The following is a 26,419-nucleotide window of genomic DNA, read 5'->3' as shown; positions in this document are numbered from 1 at the left end:
AGTAACTAATGCCTGTGATTTCATTAAGAAAAGTGTTGTAAAGAAAGTCGTGTCACAACTATCGATAGTCTTCTTCATTATCGGTAACATCAGTTTGAAATAAGAGCCGTACTAACATAAATTTATTAAAATATGTTCCAACTTGGCTTTAAATGCTTCTGTAAGTTCCCTACGCAGCGTTTACAGCTATTCAGATTTAAGGAATGACGAGATTAGGTTGGTCTTTACCTTCCTATAATGAAAATAAAAGTAAAATGAAGAGAAATCATTGGTGCTACAACCACTCGTACATTGGTGCGACAACATAACACTCCCTCAACATACGTTACTTCTAGTGAAAAGCTCAGGTATTATTACTCAACATGAAATGGAGCGCACTTTCGAATAAATATCTGTGTATCTGTTTAAAAGAAAAGTATTGGGTAAGTGCCACGCAGTACACTGTCAGGTACTCCGACTGAAGAGCAGCTTGGTTTCCTGCGAAAATATAAACACTTTTTACTGCCAATAATTTCTCAGCAGATGCCGGTACAAACTACTGATAGCGTTAACTCATTTGTAAGAAAAGAACAGTCGACGTGCAAAACATATCGATTCTATATTTATTTGTTGACAATAGAAACACTACATATTTGCGGATCTACCCTTTTCTAACGATATCATAGATGTGCATTGTGAAGCCATGAAAGAAATAACTTTACTGCCTATAGAACTTCTTGAGAAGAGATGTGACTGTGCCGCCTAAATCTTTTACATCAGATGTAGAGCGTGCTTATTAAGTGATAATTATAACGAATGTGCTGTGTCCTGTATTTCATCGTAGTCCAGATAACCCCGAACTATCGTACAGAATGTTCCCACAATAACTAATATCCAAGAGGAGAATTATAAATTTACTTTCCACAGTTGACGTTAGAAGGACTGCACATTAGTAACAATAGCCACGATTTCGTCCTTGACGTAACAGATCGAACAGTCAGAAGCACAGAAAGTTGCAAACCGTTTTCCTCCATATATTTCAGCGACTTGTTCAACGATACCTCGTCATCAGAAAGTCAGATTTTCTTTTTGTGTCCGCAAATTTTACAGTCTCTTTCGTAACTGTTTTGGTACAAGTTGCACAAACAAAGCTTTCAAGAAGCACTGAGACTTGCAATGTCAGCTTGAAAACAACGTTATTTAATTTCGTCCAGTATTTCATCTGAACAATATAATTCTGTTTATATCCTTTAGTGATACAGCGAGTTTTGGGGCCTGTGCTAAATTATCGGGGATAAGCTTTGTTCTTCGTTTACTTGCAAAAGCTATTTGAACTTCACTGAAAGGCCTGTAGTTTGTAATCCCTATTGAGACAAACAAATGATACGAGTGCGAAGTAACTTCTTAGATCTGAGACTAGCCTTCAGAACTATTCTTAGTAAACAAAGAAAATCGAAAAACTGGCGATAAAAATCATTATTTAAAGAACAATATATAATATGGTAGAGTGACAGTGACTTCATGGAAATTGTAGAATTAAAGTTGATTCTGGAGCATGATCTGACTGTTTCCTCTTGATTGTGCATTAACGCGTAACATCGACAGTGGTGTAAAGAGCATATAAGAATTGTTTGTAGAGGTGCACACTATACACCTGCTTCACAAAATCTTTGGTTGTGGCTACAACTGCACGAGTGCCCCTCTTAACCATCTGTCCAGTGATCGAGAGGGTGTGGGGTGCAGGTTGCACTGGGTGCTGATTTGTCTGGAAGGTAAGTCAAAACAAACTCCACTGGGAAGTGAGCCATCAAACAGTTAAACAGATGCAGTTAGGGGACTCCACTGCTAGATAATTTTGTCCACTGGTGAGTCACCATGAGCTTGTGGTTCCACTTAACAACGAACTGTCCATCTGGCAAGTCACTGGTGCTTTGAGGTTCCACTCAGCGGAGATTTATCAGTTGGGTATGTATGCACTGTCTGGTGGCTCAACCGGGCGGTGATTTGTAGAACGAGTCTTTACAGTAGTCTGGGGTTTTGCAGAATTGCGAACTGGCAAATGGACAAGTCAGAGCCAGCAAGAGGCTCCACTGGGCAGCTAATTGTCCAGTGGGTGAATCAGTCTGAGTCTGTGGCTTCACTGGGTGGCCAACAGGTCAGTACGTTCGAAACTCCAATGGACAGCGTAAGTCAACGCGGACTAGAGGCACCACTAGGCGGCGACAAGCTGGGGTGAGCCGGCACGACGCTTGGTGCTGGCTGACACAACAGTGGGTGGTAGTAGTAATAGGGGAAGGGCAGCGGCGGCAGCTGCGGCGGTGGAGGGGGGTACAGCGACAGGGCCTTGCCAGCTGCAGCGGCGGCGGCGGCTGCCGGGCTGACGGGCTGGTCGTCCCTCACCAGCACCTTCACCGCTACTCGCTTGGCAGCCGCGGCTGCGGCGGCTGCAGCTGCGGCTGCGGAGGACACGGAGGTGGCCTGCAGCTGCTGGTGCTGCTGCTGCTGTTGGTGGTGGTGCTGCTCCTGCAGCTGCAACTGTTTGCGCTTCGTCTTGTACCGCCGGTTCTGGAACCAGATCTTCACCTGGGTCTCGGTCAGCTTGAGCGCGTGCGCCAGGTCAGCTCGTTCTGGGCCGGAAAGGTAACGCTGCTGGTTGAATCGGCGCTCCAGCTCGTACACCTGTAACAGTGGAACACCCCACCGTTAGGAACGCTGTCTAGTGGAGTGTTTGAGTGCACCTCAGCTAGGAATGTGCTTTCGAACTTCGAAGTTCACCTTTACATACATGTAATACACGAATACTTAACATTATACAGGCTGAAAAGTATTTAAACCGACAAACTCTGGTAGGTTGTAAGGGACATCAAAAGCAATATTTTCCCTAATGTCATTTTTTCCTATGAGGATTATTTAAACCGGTGGAGGCCGTATTAAGATCTTCAGTTGTAGGCAACTGCTGTCCACCAGTGTAGTAGTGCATTGTCTCTGTTTACTAATGGAGAGATACACATGGGCTGAGTACACTGATATGGTTGGTGCGTATTACGTAGCTCACCACATCGGACGAGCTGCACAGCCGGTTTATCAACAACAATATCCTAATCGCCGTATCCCGCATCATACGACCTTTGCTGCTGTGTACCATCGTCTGCGTGAGACCGGGTCATTTAGCAGGTTACCTGAACAGGGACGCCCTCGCACGGTAAGGACGCTGCAATTTGAGGAAGATGTCTCGCAGCATTTGGAGCGGGATCCTTCAGTCAGGATTTGTGCAATAGCACGTAACATGGGGACGAATCAGACGAATGTAAGAACAGTCCTTCGAGAGCAATAGTTACGTCAATTTCACTTACAGCGTGTCCACAACATGGAACCAGTTGATTATCCATTGGAGTGAGGATAACCCACATGCCACAGTTACTAGCGCTCACCAAGTGCGGTTCTTCGTTAATGCGTGGGTCGGTGTTGGCACCTGTTTAATTGGACCGTATCTGCTACGTAGGCCATTAAATGGCAGGCACTGTTACAATTTTCTCGCACGAGCATTGCCAGAATTGCTGGAAGACGTCACGCTCCCTACAACGCATGTGGTTCCAACATGAGGTGGCGCCGGCACATTTCAGTCGTCGTGTGCGTCGATTCCTGGACCGACGGTTCCCAGAAAAGTGCATTGGCAGAGGTGGTCCTGTACCATGGCCTGCTCGATCCCCCGATATGTCCCCTCTGGACTTTTTTGTGTGGGGAGAGATGCGCAACATAGTTTACGTAACTCCTGTTGCATCAGAATAGGATATGGATGCCCGGATAGTAGCAGCAGCAGGAACTATTCAGGATACTCCTGGGGTTTTTGCCAGTGTCAGACAGAACATGATCCGACGGTGTAACCTTTGTTTACGTGTCAGAGGAGGCATTTTTGAAAATCTACTGTAATTGAAATTGGGTTCTGTTAATATGTTGTGTCCTGGTCATAAAAAATGGAAAAGTGTTTGTTGGTTTAACTAATTTACCGCCAGAGAAATCTTCCTCTAACGGTTTAAATACTCCTCAGAGGAGAAAATGACATTAGGGAAAAATATTTGTTTTGATGTCCCCTACAACCTCGCAGAGTTTGTCTGTTTAAATACTTTTCACCCTGTATTGCGAAATATATTGGGTAGACAGAAGGTTCATTTGCAGTCAGTTACGAGGAACATAAAAATACTCTCAGATTAAATAATTATGAAAATTTGACTATTGCAAATCATGTAAGTGAAATAGGTCACCCCAGTAAGGGAACAGATTTCGAAATCTTGCACATAGAAAGAGTGGAAGGAAACACGATCTGCTGGTAAAATTGGAGATCGCCATTCATGAAAAGAAACATTGTAGTATATTGAAGGCACAACTGAAAAACAATGGAACGATATTTCTTAAGGGACAGGAAACGTAATACAGAAACAAGATATCAATGTGGCAAATGAAAAACACAACACTCTGCCGAAAAGATTAAAAATACCTAACAGCACCACAGATAAATTCAACAAAGCAGATACGTACCAGCTAACGTGCAAAGACTGTGATTCAATGGACATTGAAGAGACATGTAGGAATTTTAAGATAAGATACTCAAAACATTTAAGAGCACTGAAAAATGGCAGCACACATTCCACACTGGCAGACCACCTCATCAAAAACAACCACCGTAGCAGTGACATGGAAACACGACAATCCAGTACGCTATCACACACGGCAAAATAGTTATGAATCGTCAAACAGTATAATGTCACAAAGCGCTATTCAACACTCTTGTCGAATTTCAACAAGCGGAACAGACTCAAATTTCGCGGACGTCAAGCCAAAATAAGAAAGTAAATAAACAGAAACTCATCAGAGACGCATACTTGTGCAGTGAAACGTATGTCCAAGCTACGGCAACATAACAGAACTCAGTATTTACAAAGTAGTAGGAGAAAACGTGAGTAAAATAAGAGTAAAATAAGAAATATAACCCACGAATAACAGACTACACGAAATTGTTCGCCATACCTAAGCTTCACTTAACTTTGACCGATGTCCACAGGTTCAGTGCAACTAGACAAAACACCTCTGATACATAAGAACAAACTTGTGACAGCTAAGGACTAGCAAAATACTACAACGGTAAGGCCAAAAACTGGCGTACGCCACCAATTTTTCCAAAACATACATTTTAAAGATCGAGTAATATACTAGAAAGTCGGTGTAAGAGGTTTTCTGACATTCCTCATGTTTCCAGGTGACATGGTGTACTAATTCAGACATGTGGCTAATTTTGGTTGGCAGCAATGAGATACACACATTCTAAAAGGTAAAGCGCACATGCAATTTGAATGACAATAAAATCTGATGTATCACGTTCCTTAACCTAAAAATAACATCTATGGACCTCAGGAAAATAATTAAGAAAACCACTGAAAAAACCTGCTGAGGATACCACAACTGTGGTCAAACATGTTTGGATGATAAAACAAAACAATAATTTGTGTACCTGCAAAACGGCGCATCCATCCCTACTCTTTATAATTTCTTAATGGATTTGTATAATTATTTTAAGGCAAACACGTAATTGTGAACTTGCAGTACCACTCTGACGAAATAGCCAGACGATCGTAGACTTAGGAAATGCTGAAAAGTAGGCGACTAACAGAGCAGCATTATGGTTGAGCCAATATCTGCTCTTACGCGATAATACCACGGACATGTCAGTTCGCAACAGTACCCGGACCTCTGCAGAAGCATCACGTCGACCCTCTTAGAACCCACACCAGGTCAGCAGGAAGAGACCTGGTGTAGTGGCGCTGTGAAATGGGAAGCCATCTGATAGAAGTCGACGATTTTAAAGTAATACTTTATTCTATTTTGTTTTATGAACGCCGTGATTATATTGGCGGATATTTTTAGTGTTTTAACCTCAGGAGTCAAATTCTTACAACCTGATGATGAGAGCTTCTCTCTACAAATGTGTTATCAAGCTGTATGTAGCAAAGAAATATTGTTGAACGTCACCAATTATTACTGTAAAAACACACACTACGCTTCATTTAAGATGTATAATAATGCATAGCCTGCCCGTTCAAACCATGGCCTATGCCACAGTGGATTTTCTGGGTGCCTCAGCAATACAGACTTCTCTAACGAAGGTTCAACCGAATCGGAGGCCAGAGTAACATGTGATGCGTCTATAGCGAGAAAAGCGAGAGGGTGAAAGCCAGTGCCGGAACATAGCCTACTTTGCTCGAAGAACACCAAGGCGTTCGCCGAGCTCCACGTTCCCCGTTCGACGAACTGATCAGGAAGTGAATAGTATCACATGGACTCACTTCATGAGATATTGTGGAGAGCTTTGGAATTTAATCCAGGACAATGGTGCACGACTGGTGATCAGGAAATTTCCACCACCGCCTCTCCTCCCCTTGATCGTCAATACCGGCAGTGAATATTTCATCCTGCACCAGGATTCGAACCTGCTTACCTCTGAGTCGAGTGCCATCGCACAGGTGTGTTTTAGCGACGTCGGACACAGAGGCGTGTGTATATGGTATGCATCACGTAAATAAACTTCAAATGTGAGCAAACGAAGATTGAACACGGCATGTTGTTCTCAATGGAGAGACGTCTGCAGACGTTAAAGTAACCTCTGGCGTGCCACAGAGGAGTGTTATGGGACCATTGCTTTTTACGATATACATAAATGACCTAGTAGATAGTGTCGGAAGTTCCATGCGGTTTTTCGCGGATGATGCTGTAGTATACAGAGAAGTTGCAGCATTAGAGAATTGTAGCGAAATGCAGGAAGATCTGCAGCGGATAGGCACTTGGTGCAGGGAGTGGCAACTGACCCTTAACATAGACAAATGTAATGTATTGCGAATACATAGAAAGAAGGATCCTTTATTGTATGATTATATGATAGAGGAACAAACACTGGTAGCAGTTACTTCTGTAAAATATCTGAGAGTATGCGTGCGGAACGATTTGAAGTGGAATGATCATATAAAATTAATTGTTGGTAAGGCGGGTGCCAGGTTGAGATTCATTGGGAGAGTTCTTAGAAAATGTAGTCCATCAACAAAGGAGGTGGCTTACAAAAGTCTCGTTCGACCTGTACTTGAGTATTGCTCATCGGTGTGGGATCCGTACCAGGTCGGGTTGACGGAGGAGATAGAGACGATCTAAAGAAGAGCGGCGCGTTTCGTCACAGGGTTATTTGGTAAGCGTGATAGCGTTACGGAGATGTTTAGCAAACTCAAGTGGCAGACTCTGCAAGAGAGGCGCTCTGCATTGCGGTGTACCTTGCTGTCCAGGTTTCGAGAGGGTGCGTTTCTGAATGAGGTATCGAATATATAGCTACCTCCTACTTATACCTCCCGAGGAGATCACGAATGTAAAATTGGAGAGATTCGAGCGCGCACGGAGGCTTTCCGACAGTCATTCTTCCCGCGAACCATACGCGACTGGAAGGGAGGTAATGACAGTGGCACGTAAAGTGCCCTCCGCCACACACCGTTGGGTGGCTTGCGGAGCATAAATGTAGATGGAGATGTAGCAACCAAATATCTTTCAGTCTGCAGGAATAGTTGACTTATCGACCTCGTAAGTGGGAGCAGTCTTTACGTGTGTCAGTATTGCAATTCTGGCCTTATACCAGAAGTTAAAATGGTTCATATGGCTCTGAGCACTATGGGAACTTCTGAGGTCATCAGTTCCCTAGAACTCAGAACTACTTAAAAAAGCACTCCTTCTTCAGGCCACGAGTGGCCTACCGTGACCATCCGACAGCCGTGTCATCCTCCGTGGAGGATGCGGATAGGAGGGGCGTGGGGTCAGCACACCGCTCTCCCGGTTGTTATGATGGTATTCTTGACCGAAGTCGCTACTATTCGGTCGAGTAACTCCTCAGTTGGCATCACGAGGCAGAGTGCACTCCGAAAAACGGCAACAGCGCATGGCGGCCTGGATGGTCACCCATCCAAGTGCCGACTACGCCCGACAGCGCTTAACTCCGGTGATCTCACGGAAACCGGTGTAACCACTGCGGCAAGGCCGTTGCCCTCAGAACTACTTAAACCTAACTAACCTAAGGACATCACGCACAGCCATGCCCGAGCCACGATTCGAACCTGCGACCGTAGCGGTCGCGCGGTTCCAGACAGAAGCGCCTAGAACCGCTCGGCCACCACGGCCGGCACCAGAAGTTTAAAAAGTAGTCTTAGAGTTTCTCATGTGAGAGACACTTAAGTGTGGTTTCTGACAGTAAATTACATAGATATCTGATTATATTCATAATTTTTGGTTTCGAGATTGTGTAACAGACGGCTCTGGCAGCCAAGGCTTCACTTTCTCAGCGCACCACTGCGGTGCTCGGCTCTGCGTGTGGGCGCTGCTGGTCGGTTCTTAGGCAGGCTATTCCGGCAAGCGCGCTCCGGTGCTTCAGAGCGGGCGGCCTGACAGGGCTGGCGAACAACACAGCGACGCGGCCATTTGGCAGGCTCTCCCTCGCCTGCGCAGACTCACCGCTCTCGATGGTCCGGCCGCAGTAAACAGCAGCGCACCGCTCCTCTGTGTCGTGTACAGCGAGATCCAGGTTGGCCGGAGGGGACCTCTCCAAAGGTGCTAGAGAACAGTCCGCTCTCTGGCAGGGTGCGTAGTAAGCGAACAGGCTGTTTTAAACACTGTTGCTCTGAGCGGCTGTCGTAAATGTCAGTTCCTCATTGTCTGCATCAAAGAGTGCTCACCGAGATTCTAGGAAAAGGATGTATACTTGGTGGAAGTGAAACTTTTCGGTAAAAAACTGACATTTTGTTCTAGCAGCCCACTTCATTTTTTTTTAAATTTTTATTTAAGAATTCAATTATCTACAATCCCCAAAAATCACAATACTCTCGCGTAGACGAGTTGAAAACTGCCAAAGGAGTTCGGGTAGATTATTCATACCCTCTGAAACTCGTATGCATTGTACAAGGATATAACATCATGTAAGAGATGACTAAATACTGTACAAGTTATTTCAGCATAAATGTGCCATTGGAGAAATGCTCCTATCGGAGCTAGGAATAGACCATATTTCATATAATATTCGTCGTCTTTTGTTTCAAAAATATATATTCAAAGTTGTATTTTCCACGAACAACAACTTGCAAAAATGTCTTATTCACAATCTAAAAGTCCACAGTTGTTCTGATACACAATTCAGTAGTATATAAAATCACTTGTTATACGTGTCACGTTTATTATATAGGACAAACTGGACGGTCTTTTAGTGTTAGGTACAAGAAACATATGTTGGGAGAAAGAGGCACTGACGTACATAATTCAACTTTTGTTGATCATCTGCTAATTTCTGGACACAAATCGAAACGCGTTGAAGAAATTTTCAGTTTATATACAGAAAGGAAAGGTCATAGGCTCGATGTATTCCAACACCTGGAGATTTTCAAGCATATTTCTGAGAACGATGGCCTCAATCCCAGTGAACAGCTATAGCTACGTAACAAAAAATTTTTCAATAATTTCAATCCACTGCTGGCACAATTCTGACTCCTCTATTTTTACTATATTTTTCCTGCTTCTGGTTTCGAAACATTATTTTCTTCTAATCTCGTGTGCTGCTGAAGTTACGTTCATGCAAATATTTTCTGGGTTGTGCCGCTGTTTGTAAATTTTCTTCTGTCATTCGTCCTTTACGGAAGAGTATCCCGTAAAGCCTAACACATGGCTCTATTATACTTAATATGCTTCAGTGCTGTATGTTTCCAAAAAGACGTTAAGCTCTCATTACATGTTATTTTTAAAAGTAACTGTAATTTTTTTGGTATGGCCGAGCGGTTCTAGGCGCTTCAGTCTGGAACCGCGCGACCGCTGCGGTCGCAGGTTCGAATCCTTCCTCGGGCATGAACATGTGTGATGTTCTTAGGTTAGTTAGGTTTAAGTAGCTCTAAGTTCTAGGCGACTGATGACCTCAGATGCTAGGTCCCATAGCGCTCATATTCATTTGAACCATTTTTTGGTCTTTTTTTCAGTTATCCCTGTTATAATGTTTCAAATGGGCACATGTTACTGACCGGCCGGTGTGGCCGTGGGGTTCTACGCCCTTCAGTCTGGAACCGCGTGACCGCTACGGTCGCAGGTTCGAATCCTGCCTCGGGCATGGATGTGTGTGATGTCCTTAGGTTAGTTAGGTTTAAGTAGTTCTAAGTTCTAGGGGACTGATGACCTCAGAAGTTAAGTCCCATAGTAATCTGCGCCATTTGAACCACATGTTACTGTCCGTGCGTGATAGGCGGCGCAACACGTATTGTTTTCGTGGCAGCAATGTAAGCCACTGGGCCTATCAGTCTGATGTTCTCAGCTGGGCACACGTGGCAAAGGCTAGAGGGTATTATTTTGCTTTTGACTTGAGCATAGCTGCTCCAAAGTATGACAACTGCTTTTTAGCAAATGTAATTTTACCTAAGTAAGCATTTAAGTAGCGTAATCGGCCCGTTTACTGCGAGCGCAATCATACTCGGAGTGTCGTTACTAGTTCATTGTCTTAGGCTGCCTGTAGTTACTACTCGTGGTACAGAATCCTTTGGTCTAAATACTACATTTTCTCATGCTTTGCATGGATCTTGCAGCCAAGAAGGTGCTTGACGCTGATGGGGCTCCGACAGACGCCGTACCTGGTTTTACAGAAATGTATCTAGCCAGTGGTTCACAACGAGTCATGATCGTGTGATCTTTACACAGTGTTATAGCACAGCTTAAAGACCTATGGATATTCAGTCTCCTTAGGAACTTACAACTGATTTTTCATATTCACTAGTGTTCAGCTACTGGCATTATACATATTACTTTTACACTGCGTGACTGTTGTGTTTTCTGCTCAGTTAGCTTCTAGTTACCTCGCTGGTCAGATTGTGCTTAGTACTTCTTGGTTTAATCGACGAGCAGATATGATACCGACTGAATTTTCTGCTTTTGTAGAATGTATCATAAAAAGCTAGTGGTGGACACCTTCAGAGTAGCAAAAGATGTGTGCCAAGCTCTTGCGAAGCTAGAGCACGTGTGACGATCCATCACGAACCGCCGTGTAGTTAGTTTTGGTTCTGGCTGTGTTTGCGTAATATCTTCACATAAAAAAAGTCAGGTAAATATCTGTAATCTGTAACCGATTTTATGGATCTTTACTGGGACTATTAAGAGGCATAAGGGGAGAAATAGAATCTATCCTATGGATTGATGATGAAGAACACACAACAGCCAACCACCTGTGCCACTGAGCCTCCCGGACACAGTAGTCATTATAGTCGCACGGGCTTACTAGCACGCCTCCCGTCAGATCCAAATCCTCAATGTATGCCACACCTACAGGTGTAGTGCACCTGCTCGTTAGCCCCATTACTCGCGGCATCTAATGGGAGGCATGCTGGGGTAGTCCGCGCGGTTGTGGCGACCACTGTGTCTGAATGTCGCGGGGGTCGGAGCATCAGTATAGTAAGCAATAGACTCGGGTTCGAATCCCGGTCCGGCACAAATTTTCAACTTGCTGCATTGATATACATCAGTTCCAAGTGGAAGTTAATGGCTTTAATTATCTCCTGTCTATTTTCATGTTATGTTCGTTACTAATCTCATTTCTGCTACTTCTCGTTATTTTTATTCTAAGTACGCCGATCATTACATTCAAAAGGTCCTGTAACTCTTCCAGACTTTCACTGAAGATGGCTATATCATCAGCGAATCTTATCACTGATCTACTTTCAAAGTGAATTTTAGTCCCACTCCGACGCCTTGTATTTCTGCCGTATCCTCTTCTATGTGCAGGTTGAAAAGAAAGGGAGAGAAATTACATCCTTGTCTTACACCAGTTTTAATCTGAGAATGTTTTTCTTGGTCTTCAATTCAAATTTTTCCCTCTTCGTTCTATACAGTATTCGCTACGGCTTTAACCTGTTTTTCAGAGTGTGTCAAACATGGTGCACCGTGTTAGTTGTCGAATCTTTTTTCTAGGCGACATATCCTATGAACGCGTGTTGATATTTCGTAACTCATACCTCCACAACGTGAGAACTGTCTTTCTGGTGCCTTCATCTTTCCTACAGCCCAGTTGCGGCCAATCAAATATGCTACTTCATGAAATCTACCTTAGCACTGTAGTTGGTGCAGGCGAGATAGAATGATCGAGGGAAAAACGATTTTCATTCCTTCAGTTTTTACATCAAAAGCTACTAAAATAATGGTGATAAATCTGTGTTTTAATTACAGGCACTTTAAAAGTGAAGCACGAAAATGATCAGGTTTTTCCTATATTTGTATTTTAAATTACTAAGCAAAATAGACGGAAATCCGTATTTGCTTACTCTCAGGGAAATTTCTTTTACAATAAAAAGTAATATAGAACATGCACCTCTTCACTCCCTCCCTGCCAGCTGGAACTAAATATTGACTTTGCCGTCTTTCTCGCGTATCCAGTTGGTCCTACAGGCGCTTCGAAGTGTATTTCTTTTTGGTCATTACCATGTGCTGTGGATCGCGTGCTTCTACAAGCACATATGATATCTATGCCTGTATTGGCAAGATTACATTATCTTATGACCACTCCATCGCCCGTACAACTAATTTAACATCGAAAGTACCACAATACGCGCTTTGAGAGGACGTGAACTTACTTTAACGGTTCGCTCAAAGACCGACAACCAGCGGAGCACAATCGAGTGTCTGCGAAGCAAAGCGAAAAAGATAACTGTTGTCTGGTCGCCCTCGTCTTCCGTTTACACCACTGAGGACGCTCGCTCGATTGCCTTCACTCTAGCATAAAGTAGGCTTGATAAGAGTTTTACTGAAGGGTCTCTACGTGAGCCTTTTCGTGAGGTTTTATTTCAAGTTACCTCATCTCAGTATCTGTAGCACCTCAATTTACGATGCAGTAAGTAAATTTCCTCCGGCATAAAAAGAGTGAGCAGCTGAGTGCGTTAATATTAGTCATAGTTTACATAACTTTCATGTTTTGTCCTAAACTTGTCTGCTAATTGTCTAATTCGGATGCACTGTACAAAGTCCATTAAGTTTTGCTACTTCTCTGATTCCCACACTCATGTTTACCACGACACAGTGCCTGTCTTCTCTTTTCCCTCCAAGAATAACAAAACGAATGAATGTTTGAGTACAGTTAAGAATTCCGTGTGATAGCAATGTGATTTTGCCAGTGATTTTTCAATCCGTTTTATTTTGTACCTTCTACTGCTCGATAAAGGCTTTGTTCCTTAGCACCACATATTAGTGTCCATGTTTAAGAGTATTCAGCTTTCTCATATTGTTACCTCTACGATAAACTCAGTGCAATTCTAATCCGCTTATCCTGAAATTCCTATTTACTTTCGTTTCGTTACCGCCACGTTGTCTGTTTTTACCTCAAAATGGCTCTGAGCACTATGGGACTTAACATCTGAGGTCATCAGTCCCCTAGAACTAAGAACTACTTAAACCTAACTAACCTAAGAACATCACACACACCCATGCCCGAGGCAGGATTCGAACCTGCAACCGTAGGTCACGCGGTTCCAGACTGTAGCGCCTAGAACCTCTCGGCTACCCAAGCCGGCGCTTTTTTACTTCCTCGTTCTTAGTCTTACTGTGTGTTTATATTAAATGTGTTCCTTAGCTCATGTTTTGATCCTTGTTCGCGTATTTTAACGCTACCTTAACATATTCATTCCGCGTGTTAAAATCGAGGCAGCACCATCTCTTTGCTAGTTAGTCACGTGTGATAGTAGGATAGTAGTGGATGGCCTTTGTTCTTTTCTTTTCTCCTATGTGTAAACTTCATCTAGGCACGCAGTCCGGAACCGCGTGACAGCTACGGTCGCAGGTTCGAATCCTGCCTCGGGCATGGATGTGTGTGATGTCCTTAGGTTAGTTAGGTTTAATTAGTTCTAAGTTCTAGGGGACTGATGACCAAAGATGTTAAGTCCCATAGTGCTCAGAGCCACTTGAACCATTTGTAAACTTCATCAACTGCATGTGGTGCTAAGTGCCTGTAGGCGTAACCAAGCCTTTGATTGCGATATTGCAGTGTCTGTATTATTTCCAATTACGATGCAGTGTTCCGCAAGGTAGTGTCATAGGCCCTCTTCTGTTCCTGATTTACATAAGTGATTTAGGTGATAATCTGAGCAGCCCCCTTGTTTGCGGATGACGCTGTAATTTGCCGTCTAGTAAAATCATCAAACGATCAATTCCAATTACAAAATTATCTATAGAGAATTTCTGTATGGTGCGAAAAGTGGCAATTAGCACTAAACAAAGAAAAGTGCGAGGTCATCCACATGAATACCAAAACATATCCGATAAATTTTGGGTATACGATAAATCGCACAAATCTAAGAGCTGTCAATTCGACTAAGTACCTAGGAATTACAATTACGAGCAACTTAAATTGGATTGTGAGGAAGGCGAAACAAAGACTGCGCTTTGTTGGCAGAACACTTAGAAGATGCGACAAACCCACTAAAGAAACAGCCTACATTACACTTGTCCATCCTCTGCTGGAATACTGCTGCGCGGTGTGGCATCCTTACCAGGTAGGATTGACGGAGGACATCGAAAAAGTGCAAAGAAGGGCAGCTCGTTTCGTGTTATCGCGCAATAGGGGTGAGAGTGTCACTGATATGATAGGCTAGTTGGGGTGGCAGTCACTGAAACAAAGGCGGTTTTCTTTGCGGCGGGATCTATTTTCGAAATTTCAATCACCAACTTTCTATCCGAATGCGAAAATATTTTTGTGACACCCACCTATGTAGGGAGAAATGATTATCTAAATAAAATAAGAGAAATCAGAGCTCGAACAAAAATATTTAGGTGTTCCTTTTTCCCACGCACCATTCGAGAGTGGAATGGTAGAGAAGTAGTATGAAAATGGTTCTATGAACCCTCTGCCAGACACTTAAGTGTGAATTGCAGAGTAACCATGTAGATATAGGCATGCGTGGATGTCCAAAAGAACAGGCACCGCGGCGATTACAGCCGTTATCAAATACATAAAATGTATTCGTGATTCGAAAATGGACAACCATCAGCTACATAATGGAACGACGAAAGTGAAAATTTCTTCACTGTCGTCGTTCCTTTATAAAGCTGATGGTTGTCCATTTTCGCAATTACGAATACGTTTCGTGTACATCCTTTGGTTATTCCCGTTCCATAAACCACGAACTTAATAGCGGACTCAGATTTATCAAGTATGGAAATTAATGTGTATCTGGGAACACCAATGGTCACATTTTGTTATTTCACAAACCTTTTAGTTATGCTATCGAAGTCAATAAATGTTCATTTTTATCCGTAAGTATACGCAGCCTCTGCATAAATGAAATTCATCTCCTCATCCACCTCTGATTCAGAGCGCACCCTACGGCACTTCCTTGCAGAATAATTACATACAGGCCAAAGTATTTCTTGAATTATGAATTATCCGAAATAGCCCAAGGTTAAATAGGTTGAATCTTACATTCCACAGTGAACGGACTTATCTACCAAACCAGAGCCAAGTGATCAAATTCCATCGAAGTTCGAGAGCTAGAGGTAGTAGCAGGAATGACTCTAATCATACAATGAAGGCTTTCACGACCGGATGTTTCAGCTGCCGAGAATTCTTCCGGGTTGTACGGTCGTGGTCCATGGAATTCTTTTATCCCTGACGTTTCGTCCAGAGCTACGTTGGGCATCTTTGGAGGTGCTCCTGGTTGTGCTGAGTCTTGCCTACTGACGAATCTGACGGCCTAAATACCGTGGAAAAAAGCTTTATAGGAATTCTTTTGTTATTTAAATCGTATAAATCCTAAAATCCAGTTTACCATGGAAATGGAGAAAGACAACGCAATATTCTTGTAGGATGTCTTCGTTATGAGACAGACTGATGGCAGCATGAAACATAAAGTCTTTCGGAAGATTATGCATACCGACAGATACTTGCAAAAGGATTCCAATCATTATGCATAACAGGAAAGAGGCGTAATTAAAAGTCTAGTGGACAGAGCTAAAAGGATTTGTGCGCCGGAATACCTGAACGCCGAGTTAAAACATCTAAAGCAGACTTTTGAGAAGAATTGGTACCCTAGTAAGGAAATAAATAGAGTTTTGCGACCGAATAAAAGGAGGCCTATGGACGAAGATAGGACACAGCGATGGAAGAACACTGTTTCTCTACCTTTCTTCAAAAAAGTAACGGATCAAATCGGCAAGATTTTAAGGAAAAGTAACATTCGACTGATTTTCAGACCAACTAAGAAAATAGGCCAAGCGCTTCGTTCCGTTAAGGATAAACGTCCCCCTCTCTCTACAAGTAGTGTATACAAGATTCCGTGTACATGTGGTAGGGTATACATCGGAACTACAAAGAGAAGTGTGAATACACGGTTGAAGGAACGCAAAAGTCTTTGTCGACTAGGGAAAACAGACAGGTCAGCCGTGGCGGAACATGCTCTTCAGCCGGGCGATCACGTAGTGAAATTTTCGGAAACTGAAGTTTTATGTAGTATGACAAACTATTATCCACGGCTATATAGAGAAGCCATCGAAATATACAAACATGGTGATAATTTTAACAGAAAAGAAGAAGCTGTGAAACTCAGCGATATATGGACAGTGGTGCTACAGATCGTACTACGATCGATAGTTATATTTTATCCTTCACAAGGTTCATCTCTGTTATCACGTGAAATCCAGACCACGCCCACTTTCCACGGTATTTAGGCTGTTCTTCGACGTCCGACTCGTCAGTCGGCAGGACTCAGCAGAACCAGGAGCGCCTCCAAAGATGTCCAACGTAGCTCTGGACGAAACGTTAGGGATAGAAGAGTACCATGGATCAGGGCCATACAACCAGGAAGAATTCTCGGCAGCGATGACTCTGTTTCTCTGCTTAATATTAAGCCCTTCGCAACACAACGTAGCAACCTTTTACTAAATTTTTTTTCCTTTTCTTCCAGGCTTTCATTCTTCTCCAGCAGGAGGAGCAGCTGTTGTATCGAGCCTAAGCTCTTTGTCGCCTTAGCTTTCTTAGGTAGTGCTGCTTTACTCTTTTCATTTTATTGGCTCTTTTATCACTATTATCTTAGTGTCTCGAGAGCCTACGTAACTAAATGGTCTGTGTGTCTGGTTGGTATGCGGATACCTGTCTTAAATTACCAGTACTGGCAGAATATTTTCCTTCGTAGGGAGCTGGGACGTTGTGCACTGCCTTGTGACGGCAGCTGAGGAGCTACTAGAATGAGAGCAGCAGCTCCATGGGCTGAGAAACTTACAACGGCCCAGAGAGCGGTGTGCTGACCCGAATCTCTCCATTCCGCACCCAAATGACGCCGCCATATGGTAGAGGATAACACGGGGGCCGGTCGTTACTGAGCTGCACGACAGGGGTACTACGAGGAGCTCTTTTTTTTATTCACTCTCTCATTTGCTTTGTATTTGACAACTAAAGCACTTACTTTATACAGATTGTGAGGTGACAAAAGTGATGCGATAGTTGTGCGCACATATACAAATGACGGTAGCACCACTTACACAAGGTAGTATAAAAGGACAGTGCACTGGTGCTGCTGTCATTTGTACTCAGGTTATTCACGTGAAAAAATATCCGACGTAATTATGGTCGCACAACGGGAGTTAACAGACTTTCCAAGCGAAGTGGTGGTTGAAGCTAGACCCTCTGGACATTCTGTCTCCTAAATCGTTAGCGAATTCAGAATTTTAGATACACAGTGTCAAGAGTGCGCCGAGAATACCAAATTTCAGGCATTACCTCTCACCACGAACAACTACACTCATGCTCATAAATTAAGGATAATTGCAGAATGTGGTGCCACACAACGTCCAATCCTTAAAACTGACGCTAATAGCATACGCACATACGGAACACACAAGACACACATCTGTAAGCCCACGGTATTCGTGATAAGTTGAAAAAACCGTCCCGAAACACGTGTTACAAAACGCCACTGTTTCCTGCGCATATACCCCGACAACAGTATGAGATATAATCATCATGCACCCGTACACAGGCGCGCAACGGGTTGGCATACTGTGGATCAGGCGGTCGAGCAGCTGCTGGGGTATAGCCTTCCATTCCTGCACCAGTGCCTGTCGGAGCTCCTGAAGTGCCGTAGGGGTTTGAAACGTGCAGCGATACGTCGACCGAGAGCATCCCAGACGTGCTCGATGGGGTTTAGATCTGGAGAACAAGCGGGCCACTCAATTCGCCCGATATCGTCTGTTTCAAGGTACTCTTCCACGATGGCAGCTCGGTGGGGCCGTGCGTTATCATCCATCAGGAGGAAGGTGGGACAAACTGCACCCCTGAAAAGACGGACATACTGGTGCAAAATGACGTCCCGATACACCTGACCTCTTACAGCTCCTCTGTCAAAGACATGCAGGGGTGTACGTGCACCAATCATAGTCCCACTCCACACCATCAAACCACGACCTCCATACAGGTCCCTTTCAAGGACATTAAAGGGTTGGTATCTGGTTCCTGGTTCACGCTAGATGAAAACCCGGCGAGAAGCACTATTCAGACTATAACTGGACTCGTCCGTGAACATAGCCTGGGACGACTGTTCCAATGACCGTGTACTGTGTTCTTGATACCAGGCTTTAAGGGCTCTGCGGTGACCAGGGGTCAGTGGAATGTACCTTGCAGGTCTCCAGGCGAATAAACTATGTCTGTTCAGTCGTCAGTAGACAGTGTGTCTGGAGACAACTGTTCCAGTGGCTGCGGTAAGGACCCGAGCAAGGCTACCTGCAGTACTCCGTGGCCGTCTGCGGGCATAGATAGTGAGATATCGGTCTTCTTGTAGTGTTGTACACTATGGACGTCCCGTACTGTAGCACCTGGACACATTTCCTGTCTGCTGGAATCATAGCCATAATCTTGAGATGACACTTTGTGGCGCACGGAGGGCCCGTACTACGACCTGCTGTGTTCGACCAGCCTCCAGTCGCCCTAGTATTCTACACCTCATAACGTCATCAATATGTGTTCTTTGAGCCATTTTCAACATAAAGTCACCATTAGCACGTATGAAAACGTCTGCACACTTATTCGCTGTACCGTACTCTGACAGGCACCAACACACCTCTGCGTAATTCGACTGCTGCCAGCGCCACCGTGCGACGACCTCAGGTCAAATGCACCGCACGGTCACACCCCGAGGTGATTTAAAGCCGCAAACCGCCCACCAGAGCGTTGTTTCACCATGTATCAGCATTATCCTTAATTTATGAGCATGAGCGTAGTAACCGACGGCCTTCACTTTACGCACGAGAGGAGTGGAGTTTGCGTAGAGTTGCTAGTAGACAAACAATACTGCGTGAAATAACTGCAGGAATCAATGTGGGACGTATGACGGACGCATCTTTTAGGACAGAGTACCGAAATTTAGCATTAATGTGCTGTGGCAGCAGACAACCGACGCGAGTGTCATTGCTAACAGCACGACATCGCCTGCAGCGCATCTGCTGGACTCGTGACCATATCGGTTGGACCCTAGACGATGTTAGGAGGTGAAGATGATGTCGTGTGACTAGGGCCTCCCGTCCGGTAGACCGTTCGCGGGGTGCAAGTCTTTCAATTTGACGCCACTTCGGCGACTTGCGCGTCGATGGGGAGGAAATGATGACGATTAGGGCAACACAACACACAGTCCTTGAGCGGAGAAAAATTTCCGACCCATACAGGGAATCGAACCCGGCCCCTTAAGACTGACGTTCTGTCGCGCTGACCACCCAGCTACACCTACATCTACATCTACATCTACATGATTACTCTGCAATTCACATTTAAGCGCTTGGCAGAGGGTTCATCGACCCAGAATCATACTATCTCTCTACCATTCCACTCCCGAACAGCGCGCGGGAAAAACGAACACCTAAACCTTTCTGTTCGAGCTCTGATTTCTCTTATTTTATTTTGATGATCATTCCTACCTATGTAGGTTGGGCTCAACAAAATATTTTCGCATTCGGAAGAGAAAGTTGGTGACTGAAATTTCGTAAATAGATCTCGCCGCGACGAAAAACGTCTTTGCTTTAATGATTTCCATCCCAACTCGCGTATCATATCTGCCACACTCTCTCCCCTATTACGTGATAATACAAAACGAGCTGCCCTTTCTTGCACCCTTTCGATGTCCTCCGTCAATACCACCTGGTAAGGATCCCACACCGCGCAGCAATATTCTAACAGAGGACGAACGAGTGTAGTGTAAGCTGTCTCTTTAGTGGACTTGTTGCATCTTCTAAGTGTCCTGCCAATGAAACGCAACCTTTGGCTCACCTCACCCACAATATTTTCTATGTGGTCTTTCCAACTGAAGTTGTTCGTAATTTTAACACCCAGGTACTTAGTTGAATTGACAGCCTTCAGAATTGTACTATTTATCGAATAATCGAATTCCAACGGATTTCTTTTGGAACTTATGTGGATCACCTCACACTTTTCGTTATTTAGCGTCAACTGCCACCTGCCACACCATACAGCAATCTTTTCTAAATCGCTTTGCAACTGATACTGGTCTTTGGATAACCTTACTAGACGGTAAATTACAGCATCATCTGCGAACAACCTAAGAGAACCGCTCATATTGTCACCCAGGTCACGTATATACACTCTTGGAAATGGAAAAAAGAACGCATTGACACCGGTGTGTCAGACCCACCATACTTGCTCCGGACACTGCGAGAGGGCTGTACAAGCAACGATCACACGCACGGCACAGCGGACAAACCAGGAACCGCGGTGTTGGCCGTCGAATGGCGCTAGCTGCGCAGCATTTGTGCACCGCCGCCGTCAGTGTCAGCCAGTTTGCCGTGGCATACGGAGCTCCATCGCAGTCTTTAACACTGGTAGCATGCCGCGACAGCGTGGACGTGAACCGTATGTGCAGTTGACGGACTTTGAGCGAGGGCGTATAGTGGGCATGCGGGAGGCCGGGTGGACGTACCGCCGAATTGCTCAACACGTGGGGCGTGAGGTCTCCACAGTACATCGACGTTTTCGCCAGTGGTCGGCGGAAGGTGCACGTGCCCGTCGACCTGGGACCGGACCGCAGCGACGCACGGATGCACGCCAAGACCGTAGGATCCTACGCAGTGCCGTAGGGGACCGCACCGCCACTTCCCAGCAAGTTAGGGACACTGTTGCTCCTGGGGTATCGGCGAGGACCATTCGCAACCGTCTCCATGAAGCTGGGCTACGGTCCCGCACACCGTTACGCCGTCTTCCGCTCACGCCCCAACATCGTGCAGCCCGCCTCCAGTGGTGTCGCGACAGGCGTGAATGGAGGGACGAATGGAGACGTGTCGTCTTCAGCGATGTGAGACGCTTCTGCCTTGGTGCCAATGATGGTCGTATGCGTGTTTGGCGCCGTGCAGGTGAGCGCCACAATGAGGACTGCATACGACCGAGGCACACAGGGCCAACACCCGGCATCATGGTGTGGGGAGCGATCTCCTACACTGGCCGTACACCACTGGTGATCGTCGAGGGGACACTGAATAGTGCACGGTACATCCAAACCGTCATCGAACCCATCGTTCTACCATTCCTAGACCGGCAAGGGAACTTGCTGTTCCAACAGGACAATGCACGTCCGCATGTATCCCGTGCCACCCAATGTGCTCTAGAAGGTGTAAGTCAACTACCCTGGCCAGCAAGATCTCCGGATCTGTCCCCCATTGAGCATGTTTGAGACTGGATGAAGCGTCGTCTCACGCGGTCTGCACGTCCAGCACGAACGCTGGTCCAACTGAGGCGCCAGGTGGAAATGGTATGGCAAGCCGTTCCACAGGACTACATCCAGCATCTCTACGATCGTCTCCATGGGAGAATAGCAGCCTGCATTGCTGCGAAGGGTGGATATACACTGTACTAGTGCCGACATTGTGCATGCTCTGTTGCCTGTGTCTATGTGCCTGTGGTTCTGTCAGTGTGATCATGTGATGTATCTGACCCCAGGAATGTGTCAATAAAGTTTCCCCTTCCTGGGACAATGAATTCACGGTGTTCTTATTTCAATTTCCGGGAGTGTAGATCAGGAACAGCGGAGGTCCCAGGACGCTTCCCTGGGGAACACCTGATATCACTTCAGTTTTACTCGATGATTTGCCGTCTATTACTATGAACTGCGACCTTCCTGACAGGAAATCACGAATCCAGTCGCACAACTGAGACGATACCCCGTAGGCCCGCAGCTTGATTAGAAGTCGCTTGTGAGGAACGGTGTCAAAAGCTTTCCGGAAATCTAGAAATACGGAATCAACATGAGATCCCCTGTCGATAGCGGACATTACTTCGTACGAATAAAGAGCTAGCTGCGTTGCACAAGAACGATGTTTTCTGAAACCATGCTGATTACGTATCAATAGATCGTTCCCTTCGAGGTGATTCATAATGTTTGAATACAGTATATGCTCCAAAACCCTACTGCAAAGCGACATCAATGATATAGATCTGAAGTTCGATGGATTACTCCTACTACCCTTCTTAAACACTGGGGCGGACGATGATAGGAGGTAACCTATGAGTTTCGTCACTTCAGTGTAATCCTGGGGGAACATGTGCAAAACCGCAGAAAACATCTCAGTTAAATGTTATGTCCTGTTTTGTTTTTTCTTTTCATCGTTCAGCAATTGGTGTTACATTTTTGCAAATGGTCTTTTGAATTTTACAATCACATTGGCCTCTCAAAAATATAACAAACGATCTCGTTTATTCACACACTATAGTACCATGTATTAAAGTCCAAACCATCATTCCATTCTCAAATGTGGATGGCTCGTCTGTCATGTCGTACTTCCAAAACACTGACTAAATGCAGATGTCTCTCACAAGCACAATAATGCATACAAAGGATAAAAATAAAAAATATTATATTGTACAAACATTATTAGGAGTTACTGGTGTGATATGTAATCATTATCCCCTTGTGTTCAACTCATCTGTGTTCAGAGATGCAATTTTATGTATGATTGGTATCGGCTTTCGTGTGCTCTTACTCTGAATCATTCTATAGAGTGCTTGAATTATTGAGCTGGAATCATGTTATTTCGCTTTTATTTGCCCTGTTGAATTGGTACCTCTATCTAGGCGAATTACAAAGTTAAGGTGAAAATTTTGTACCTAACGGGATTTTTTTTTAGTAAAAGAATTTATTTTTCGTCAGAATTCTCTTTTATCTCAATTTACGTTGTCCAACGCTTTCCATAAATGCGTGATACTGGAAGGCGTACAAAATATCCATTTAGATCTTTCATAAATTCTTCATTGGACACAAAAAGTTTTGTAGCCCCATATTAATTTAGAGATGGAGGGGAGAACTGCTTGACGTACTGAATAGGGTGCAAGGTGCTACAAGTCGTGTTTGTATAGTTTTCCAGCTGTCAATACGTCCTAACTACGGGCGCACTTTTCGAATGCCTTGTGACTAATTTTACACTCCAGTCCTTGTATGTATTATTCCATCCGCTCGTTTCACAAAGTGTTTGGGAGTTGCCGCATTATCCTTACCACTGCAAACATTAAGATGAATCTCTTTTGTAAAGTAAATATCTGCACTGGACGACAAACAGAATATGAATGGTGGTTATGTTGGCGGTGAATAATTGGTTTTCTGATATTACATTTCCTCCACAGCGGCAATGAGAAATTAACGAAAAGCGTCATACTGTCAGATGTGCCAGGTTCTAGAAAAAAGTTAAGGTCGGCTAGACCTGAATTCAGTGAAAAGGGCACTATCCTCATGCATTTCACCTTGCGTAAAAAATTAAGACAGCTACGGTTATGGCTTCTTACACAATGTTGCTTGCATCGTCATAAACAATATGGCTGTCACACGAAACAATCCTATCAAGATAGAATGGTTTTGCGTCGCGGCTGTGACTAGCTCTGTATCGAGTGAAACACGTGTGCCAGTTATCAACACAAACAGAGCAATAAAACAGGGTTCATAGGGTTAACACGCTATGCTCGTTCTCTCGTGTTCTCCTCTATTCCCTCCAGTATAAACGCTTTTGCGGAAGTCGAGGCGAATGGTGTAAGACCTGTATATTTCTATTGTCTATTGTCAAACCACAATTTATGAAAGATGTTTATAATTTATTAATAGAATTAAGTAGGAATAATTAATATTTGTCATGTTGGAAATAAATGTGGTAGCAGGGAATGTCTGCACCAAAGTATTGTTGGCAGGAGAGACCTCACATTGAAATAATTTTAAAAAGGGCGGGAGAGACCGCGTATGGATACATTTTAAGGAAAGAGCGGGAAATACATTGATACATTTTGTAATGGTAGCAGGGTTTGTCTGCATCAGAAAGCATTGTTGGCAGGAGAGACCGCACTTTAGCGTTCGTGGGAAGTCAGTAGTAAGCGAGATGTGAAGCGAGTCGGTAGCAGGTCTGAAACGATAGATTGAGAGGAGCGGTGTGGCTGCCAGCCACTAGCTATGATTTACAAGAGGTTATAAACGGATGTACAGAGACATCAGCTAACTATTATCAGAAGAGGAACTAATGTTATTGAATTAATGTTTTGAGAAACTCAAGACTACTGAAGGTATGTTTGCGCATTGATAGTTGTAAGATTATTGTAAAAAGTACGTCCCATTTGAAAGTATGTAAAATCATTTCATTCAGAATATAATTAATTTTTGCCAGCAATATTGCATTACTGATTATAATCAATCTCAAAAACCATCAACGTAAAACTTCGCAAAATTTTATTTTTGTCAAGAAAAAGTTTAACTTTGAATTACGTAACTTCAGTCAAATTAATTAAAGAATAACGCCAGCTTTGCTATTAAAGAATAACATCAGCTTTGGTAATAAATACAGCCGCTTATTATGACAGCCCACCAGCAGCTAATAGAGTATACTAAAACAGAGTAAGTATATTCATGTCGCAGTTCGATGTAGCAGTCAGATGGCGATCCAGTAACAGTAAAAAAAGGTAAGGAACAGTTTTGGGTTATTGCAGGTAGCGACTGAGGGCCACGACGACGACACATTCTGTGTTTCGTCGAAATAATCAGAAAATAACTTTTAATAAGCAGCATTTAAATTTGTATGCGAAGATTGAGAAAGAGAATTAACTTCAAAGGGAAGATTTCATTTGTTATTATTAAGCAAGAGGTAGAAATCCTAAGGGAAGGTTTCATAGGTTATTGAAAAAGAGAAGGTTGCGTAACAAAAGAGATATATAGAGGAGACGGGAAGGTTTCAGTGGTAGTGAACACAGGAAAATCGTGAATGCTCGTTCTCTTTGGTAGCCATGGTGGTGTAGCAAATAGAGCGCAAGACTCCGATTCTGGAGACCCCAGATTCAGTTTTCGATAGGGGTGGGGATAATTTCTCGTTCTAGTCCCTCCAAGATGGCCCTTGGTCCACTCCGCCTGATATCAGATGAATACCGGGGATCATTTCTGGGCGAAAAAGACTACTTGCGAGATAGCCCCACCAGCCTCCTCCTTCTCCTCCTAGTGTGGTGGTGAAGAAGGACTGCAAGCATTCTACCTACAGTCAGGCCAGTAGCCCAGGTTTGTGTCACAGGCAGTACCACTGCCGTTCGCTTCCATTCGCTTCGCAGTAATCGAGTCTCTACGTGGCTTTCGACTGTTCTGGACTGACCTGCGCGTGCGAGAAGGCCGCCCGGGACCTCTTCTTGCGCTGCTGCTGCTGGTGCTGCTGCTGCGGCTGGTGCTGGTGGCCGTGGTGGTGCGTGGGGTGCGCCGCCAGGAAGGGCGACCTCACTAGTCCGGAGGAGGGCGACAGGGCCGCTGCCGCCGCAGCTGCAGCCGCCGCAGCTGCGGGAGACTGGTGCGGGGGTAGCAGGCCCGCAGGCGTCGCAGGCGGCGACCCGAACAGCAGCGGCGGCGACGGAGACGGCGAGCCCGAGTCCTCCCTGCAGCCGCTCGTGTCCGAGTCGCAGCCATCTACAATGAGGCGCTTGTTAGCCACGCTTCATACAATAACACGTCATTGTCAGTGGGAATACGTTGTATTTTCTCCGCCGCTTTTTATTGTGTGAACTGCTATAAGCTCATGCAAAATCTTAAGCATATTTCGTGTTTCAGCCATATGAGGAGTGCCCTAACAGTCGTCAGGCGCATTTCCTTTGATATTTCGGCAGATATCATCAATCTGTTTCACTATGGAGGTAGAGAAAGATTGTGAGCTCCCGTTTCTAGATGTTTTGGTTCGTAGAGACGGCTCCTTGGGTCACAGTGTGTTCCGGAAGCATTTGCACACAGACTTGTATTTACAAGCTACGAGCCGTCATCATCCCTCATAGCGCAGCGGTGTATTACGGACGCTAGTGCATAGGGCTAGAGCCATCTCAGATCAGGACAGCTTATTGGCAAAGCTTAGCCATCTCCGCTCTGTGTTT

The 26,419-nt window shown here is 44.6% G+C and overlaps 1 protein-coding gene across 1 annotated transcript in view; it reads right to left on the bottom strand.

Annotated features, from left to right (window-relative positions):
- Nucleotides 1-2,169: 2,169 nt before the first annotated feature.
- Nucleotides 2,170-26,419, bottom strand: part of LOC126474728 (homeobox protein Nkx-3.2-like) — a 64,663-nt gene continuing 40,413 nt past the window's right edge. The window contains exons 2-4 of the mRNA XM_050102207.1: nucleotides 25,783-25,964; nucleotides 25,660-25,725; nucleotides 2,170-2,658 (exon numbers count right to left, since the gene is read on the bottom strand). Of these exons, the coding sequence (XP_049958164.1) occupies nucleotides 2,170-2,658; nucleotides 25,660-25,725; nucleotides 25,783-25,964 (737 nt within the window). The remainder of the gene's footprint in view (nucleotides 2,659-25,659; nucleotides 25,726-25,782; nucleotides 25,965-26,419) is intronic.

This window comes from Schistocerca serialis, chromosome 4 (genome assembly GCF_023864345.2).
Source record: "Schistocerca serialis cubense isolate TAMUIC-IGC-003099 chromosome 4, iqSchSeri2.2, whole genome shotgun sequence".
NCBI classification, from domain to species: Eukaryota; Metazoa; Arthropoda; class Insecta; order Orthoptera; family Acrididae; genus Schistocerca; species Schistocerca serialis.
The sequence above is the reverse complement of the archived record's forward strand: the minus strand, read 5'-3'. Positions and strand labels throughout refer to the sequence as shown.